Here is a 6,221-nt window from a genome sequence, read left to right on the forward strand (position 1 = left end):
AGAAAAAACATTCTCTCGGTACCGAAATATGCTTGTAACTTAGTGAATGTTGTTATAAATGGCCTAAAATATCGTCAAAATCAAAATTGTAAAAAAAAAAATTCAACCAAGTCAACAAAGTTCAGTTATATTATATGAAGAACATGTGACCGAACTTTCTGCAAATGTAGTTCGGTTAATAAATCCAAAATCACAGGCAACCGAACCAAAGCTTTAATGGAGTTTTTGTTTCTGTGAATGTAGTTCGGTTGGGACATTTTTTGCGACGTAACCGAACTCAAAGTTCGGTTGAGACATTTTTTCGCGACGTAACTGAACTTTTTTGCGACGTAACCGAACTCAAAGTTTGGTTGGGATATTTTTTTGCTACGAAACCGAACTTTTTTTTTGCGACACAATTGAATTTTTTTCGACGTAACCGAACTCGAAGTTCGGTTGGGATATTTTTTGCGACGTAACCGAACTTTTTGTGACGAAACCGAACTTTTCTCTGGAAAAAGAAAAACCTCCATTAAAGTTGAGTTCGGTTAGTTCGACAATGTTTTTCACATAATTCCTAACCGAACTTCTCTCTACAACTTCCATTTTCAACTCATTTTGGTGATTACTTCTCATTTTTTCAACCAAAAATAATATATATATATACATATTTTGATGATATATATATATATAGAGAGAGAGGTGGTGGTGGTTGTTGTTGGTGGTAGTCGGAGATGGTAGGTGATGGTCGGTAGTGGTGGCGGCGACGATAGGAGGAGGTGGTGGTTATTTATACATATATATATATGTGATTATTAGGTTAATTTTAAATTAAGTTAGGTTAAGGATAGGTTAGTCATTTCCACATTTTAGGACACCCCTTATAACTATAGACAAAGCGGCCTAATAAAACCATGGTCCCAAAAAAACGATGGTCCCAAAAAAACCATTCTAAACACTTTGGCAGCAGAAAGTTAACCAGTGTATAGTCCCATGGATTACCAAAATGTGAATAAAAGAAGTCACCATCCTTAAACCCCAAGAAGTATCGTCAAATCCTTTATACAACCAGCTTTCTTATTTTAAGGTGAGACTTAAAAAATCCCCCTTGAATAAGACAGACAAACAATACACTAGTATATTTGGTAGTGTTAATTTGTGATGAGGGCTAAATATAGGCGATTTACAATGTTATTTAGGACTGAAGTAGTAGGATAGGACAAATGAGCCTGGTTAAAACTGGTATCAGGATCCTTGGTACTTTGACGGTGAGGGTTAAGGACGGACTCAGTGGGTGTAAAGCTTGATGGTGATTTTCCCAGATGAGCGATGGATTATCTGATGAGTTTTCAAGCCCCAAACCTGGTATGGTCAAAGCAACAAGGACTTGGCGTGAGCCGTGTGTACTTACCTGGATACAAGATTTGGCCATTTGGGAGAGATTTTATTGTTGGGCTTTGTATCCACCTAGGTTACAGGAGTTGGTTGTGAAGGTAGATATTATGTTTTGATATAGGAACGATTTTTTTGGACCATGGTTTTCTTGGGATCATGGTTTTATTTTGGATAAAGGCATTAGAAGTAATTCTAGGTCACCCCATATCTAGTTATTTATTTAATATCTAATCTACCCTCTTAATTAATTTTAGGTTATGATTAGTGAATGATTAGTTAAAAACAATTAGTGAGATTAAATTAAAAAATGAGTTTATTATTAGTTGAGTAGAATTATTGAGAGAGTAGAGTTAGAGAAGATAAAGGAGAAAAACATGGAAAATAATTTTTTTTTTCCAATTCACTAAGTTTGAGTATTCAAATGATGAAAACTCATCTGATTCTTCATCTCCATCCTCTCCTAGAATATTTGTTAATCTTCAAAATGATCCGGATTTGAACCGGATTTTGAACAGTTCGGTTACTTTATATGAAGAACAAGTAACCGAACTCATCTGAAGCTGTAGTTGGGTTGCCCCGTGAGATGAACAAGTAACCGAACTCATCTGAAAGTGTAGTTCGGTTACTTGTTACAAACACGCAGGTTACCGAACTCTCTAATAATTTCTAGGAGTTACAGCGTTATGTTCGGTTGGTTCTCAACTAACCGAACTTTGGTGTACAAAGTTCGGTTGGTTCGCAAACTGCATGCACTTTTGATCTAACCGAACTTTACGTAATATAAGAGTATATAAGTTTACAAAGTTTGGTTCTTTCGCAAACTTGAACCTAACAGCTAACCAACCGAACTCTGAGTTCGGTTTTTGCGATAAAATTGTGAAGTTACCGAACTTAACAAACAAACAAAAATGTGAAGTTCCAGCATCTATTGGCTAAGTTCGGTTACTTTGTAGTTTTAAATTTTTTTGCGAACAAACCGAACTCTATTGGCTAAGTTCGGTTATTTTGGAACTCAACATAGTAGCCACAACAACACAGTTCGGTTAGACTGGATTTGTTTTTTTTTTTTTCGGTTCTAAGGGTGGAGTTCGGTTACGTTGTAATTTTAAATTTTTTTGCGAACAACCGAACAGAGAGTTCGGTGACTTAGTTTTAAATCCAATAGAACCGAACTGTTCTTCGTGTTCTTCATTTTCAAGAAGTTCGGTTAGTAAACTAGGGTTTTTTGGAAAATCGACCTAACCGAACATGGCTCTGTAACTCCTATTAAAACCCTATTTTGATGATTTCTATTCGATTGAAGCAATCAAAATCAAATTAAAGTGAAGGGTTTGTTGGAAAATACCTCCGGAGTGGTCCCATGGCAGAATCAGGTTGCGGCTGGCGTCTTTTATACTCAATAAAATTATTATGTAACTGAACTTAATTGTGATTGCATTGATGTTGTTACATTTCTTAAATAGGCGGTGGTGGTGGTGGTGGGAGGAGGTGGTGGTAATCGGTGGTTGGTGGTGGTGATAATCGGAGGTGGTGGGCGGTGGTGGTGGTCGTGGTAATCGGAGGTGGTGGTGGTGGTAATCGGCGGTGGTGGTTGGTGGTGGTGGGAGGAGGTGGTGGTTATATATATATAGGTGGTTATTAGGTTGGTTTTAAATTAAATTAGGTTAAGGGTAGGTTAGTCATTTCAACGTTTTAGGACACCCCTTATCACTATAGGGAAGGTGACCTAATAAAACCATGGTCCCTAAAAAATCATTCTAATATAATATTAGTTCCACGTTGTATGAGTTATCTAAGATCCAGTAGTTTATAAGTCTTGGCCTTGCAAGCCGGTTTTTGCGGGTTAGTTAGGCCCATTGACTTCAATATGGTATCAGAGCAAAGATAATTCGTGTCGAGTCGTTTTACTGCATATTTTACTTTGCGGCACCTGATTTTTACTTTGTCAACGTGTTAGACCCAGCGAGGCTACACGTGAAGAGCATGTTGTAATAAATTCCACATTATATGAGTTATCTAAGATCTTGGACAACCTTAACCTTCCATGCCGATTTCGATGTTAGTTAAGCCCATGGACTCAATATTATTGTGCAGAATGAAATAACACTTGATATCAAAGTAAACTTAGCTGCTACTCCAAGCAAGCCAAAACATAGAGTAAATGATAGACAAAAAAGATAGATCTCTTCATTTTTCTCAAATTAGATGGAACTCATCATTGATTAACAAAGTACGAAAATAAAAAGATCACAACACCAACATAAATAGATACATACATTAAATTACCAAAAGAGAGATAACTAATTGAAATGAAACACAAAGGAGTGAAGAGAGAATTAAGGGATATTTTGATTTTGGGTCCCATAAAATGGTATACCTTTGTATTTGGAACCTAACTTTGTCCAGCTTTGAGTTTGGGTCCCGGTCAAAGGTTGAATATTCGTGATCATCCAACAATCAGTTAAATATGGGTTATTTTAACGAAAATATTACTTTTTATTTATTTACTAACTCTACCAAGTTATCCAAGACAGTGAAATGACTAACGAAAACGTTTTATTTTTGTTAAAATATCTCATATTTAACTGATTGTTGGATGGTTAAGAATAGTCAATCTTTGACCGGGACCCAAACTCAAAGCTGGACAAAGTTAGGCTCCAAATGCAAAGGTATACCATTTTACGGGACCCAGAGTCAAAATGTCCCGAGAATTAATCAATAACGCCCTTCCTTTTCTTCCTCTTTTCCAAATGATTCATATCTACAGTTCCACTAAAAGGACTCTTCAAGCCTTTCTCACTCTCTTGCCTTCATTAATTTTCATCTCTCTCACAAAACACTGCCATAAAAGGAAATTTAGTTGTGGGCATTGCTTCTGAAGGACCCAAGAGCCTTAACAGCTGCAGCCCTGAGAATGAACTGATGGTAAAATGCAGCAATGGCAGCTCCAATGAATGGTCCCACCCAGAATATCCACTACAGTAATCAAAACACAAAACAAACACATTGTTATTCGAAACTAAAAACACCATAACTACTTAACATTTTATTTAACTACTACATAATTAACCTTAATTTATACATACCTGATCATCCCAAGCTTTGTTTTTGTTGTAAATCACAGCAGCTCCGAAACTTCTAGCTGGGTTAATACCAGTTCCAGTAATGGGGATAGTTGCGAGATGTACCATGAACACAGCAAATCCGATTGGTAGAGGTGCCAAAACCTAAATAAAGTTTAATAAAATAGAGGTTTATCAGATATTACGCTTCGAACTCGTTATCTCACAACATTTCTACACCACACAAAACGGAGTTATTTAACTAGGGAGTAATCAAATGCACGAAAAAGGGACATAAAATTCACAAAGTGCGGACATTATTTAAAGGTATAAAACCTCATAGAAAGATGAAGGGCACATGGAGAATTTTTAAAGGTAGGTCCTATAAAAGTCCTTTTGTTTTCTGAGTGTTGCCAAAGGACTTTTCTCCAGAGGATAGATATACCGTATCAAAGTAAGTGTACAGTGAAGCAGACTAAAATGCGCCAAGGCAATACTGACCATTCAAAGAGGTCAAAGTTAACAGACTACAGTACTTATAAGAATGTCACAGAACCACAGAATAAACCGAAAAAACAGAATGCTAAAAACGTTTGGATTTAGATGTATACCGGGATGTGGGAGTCTCTGGCGCTTCTCTTTGGGTCAGTGGCTGAGAAGACGGTGTAGACAAGAACGAATGTACCGATGATTTCAGCAGCTAATCCTGTTCCTGTGCTGTATCCATCGCTTAGTTCGTTGGCTCCACCTCCGAATCGAACGTAGTAAGATTTCTGGAAGGCTTTAACTAAGCCAACCCCACAGATTGCACCTAAACACTGAGCTACCATGTACAATACTGCCCCAATTAGTGATACTTTTCTTGCCAAGAACAACCCAAATGTTACTGCTGGGTTAATGTGTCCTCCTGCGCATTAGAGAAACTTTGGTGAGTTTTAAAAGGTATAGGTAAACAGAGGAGGGACTTTCTAGTTAAAACTCAAATCAGTGTAAAAAAATGAGGCAGATTTCGGAGAGTGTATGAACTTACCAGAGATACCGGCAGTGCAGTAAACAAGAACGAAGATCATACCACCAAAAGCCCAAGCAATACCAAGAATACCAACACCACCACAGTCATCACCACCAGCAATTTGGCTCTTGTAACCAATAACGGTCAAAACAGTAATGTAAAGAAACAAAAGAGTAGCAATAAACTCAGCTATCAAAGCTCTGTAAAATGACCATTTCGTTAGTTCTTCAATACCCAAAAATGGTGCTGGTGGTGGATCATGGTAATCTTTTGCTGAATATCCTCCTCCCTGCTCATGACTTGGTTCTATATCTTTACCCATACTTGAAAACTAGAGAGCAACTACCGAGAGAATGAGAGATGTTTGTTTGGTTTCTGAGATAGTGAGATGAGTATGGAGAAGAGGAAGATTTATAAGAGTATTTATGGTGTAAGAATGGAGAAATGAGAAGGAGACAGATTAGGTTTAATAATTTAGTTTTGCCGACCATATTACCCTTCTTCCTTCCCACTATTACTTCGTTTTCATGGGCCCATTAATCATCATCCACCCTCCACTCTCTTTCTCTTTCTAGATCTCTGTACTGTTGCTGTAACTACTGTTAACTTTATTTTCTTTTGATCTTTTCCGATTTTCTGTATATCTATCCGTCAGTTGCAAATTTAAACACCAAATATTCTACTTCCACAGACAGACCAATTAATTGAACTAAAAACCTAATGGGACTTTGACTATGTTTTGTCTTTTGGGCTTAAACAGAGCGGAAAAGAAA

The 6,221-nt window shown here is 37.1% G+C and overlaps 1 protein-coding gene across 1 annotated transcript; it reads right to left on the reverse strand.

The window, feature by feature from the left end:
* Positions 1-3,580: 3,580 nt before the first annotated feature.
* LOC113308340 (aquaporin PIP2-2-like) lies at positions 3,581-5,865 on the reverse strand. Its single transcript, XM_026556813.1, has 4 exons — positions 5,467-5,865; positions 5,048-5,343; positions 4,461-4,601; positions 3,581-4,350 (listed from the first exon to the last, which is right to left on the reverse strand). The coding sequence occupies exons 1-4, from the start codon at positions 5,768-5,770 to the stop codon at positions 4,231-4,233; spliced, it is 861 nt and encodes a 286-aa protein (XP_026412598.1). The 5' UTR covers positions 5,771-5,865; the 3' UTR covers positions 3,581-4,230.
* Positions 5,866-6,221: the final 356 nt, after the last annotated feature.

This window comes from Papaver somniferum, chromosome 9, assembly GCF_003573695.1.
Source record: "Papaver somniferum cultivar HN1 chromosome 9, ASM357369v1, whole genome shotgun sequence".
Lineage (NCBI taxonomy): Eukaryota > Viridiplantae > Streptophyta > Magnoliopsida > Ranunculales > Papaveraceae > Papaver > Papaver somniferum.

Coding starts and splice junctions, on each gene's coding strand:
- LOC113308340 (XM_026556813.1), bottom strand. CDS start 5,770: ATGGGTAAAGATATAGAACCAAGTCATGAGCAGGGAGGAGGATATTCA. Junction 4,602..5,047: donor CCAGAGACTCCCACATCCCG/GTATACATCTAA, acceptor AACTTTATTTAG/GTTTTGGCACCTCTACCAAT. Junction 4,351..4,460: donor ACAAAGCTTGGGATGATCAG/GTATGTATAAAT, acceptor TGATTACTGTAG/TGGATATTCTGGGTGGGACC.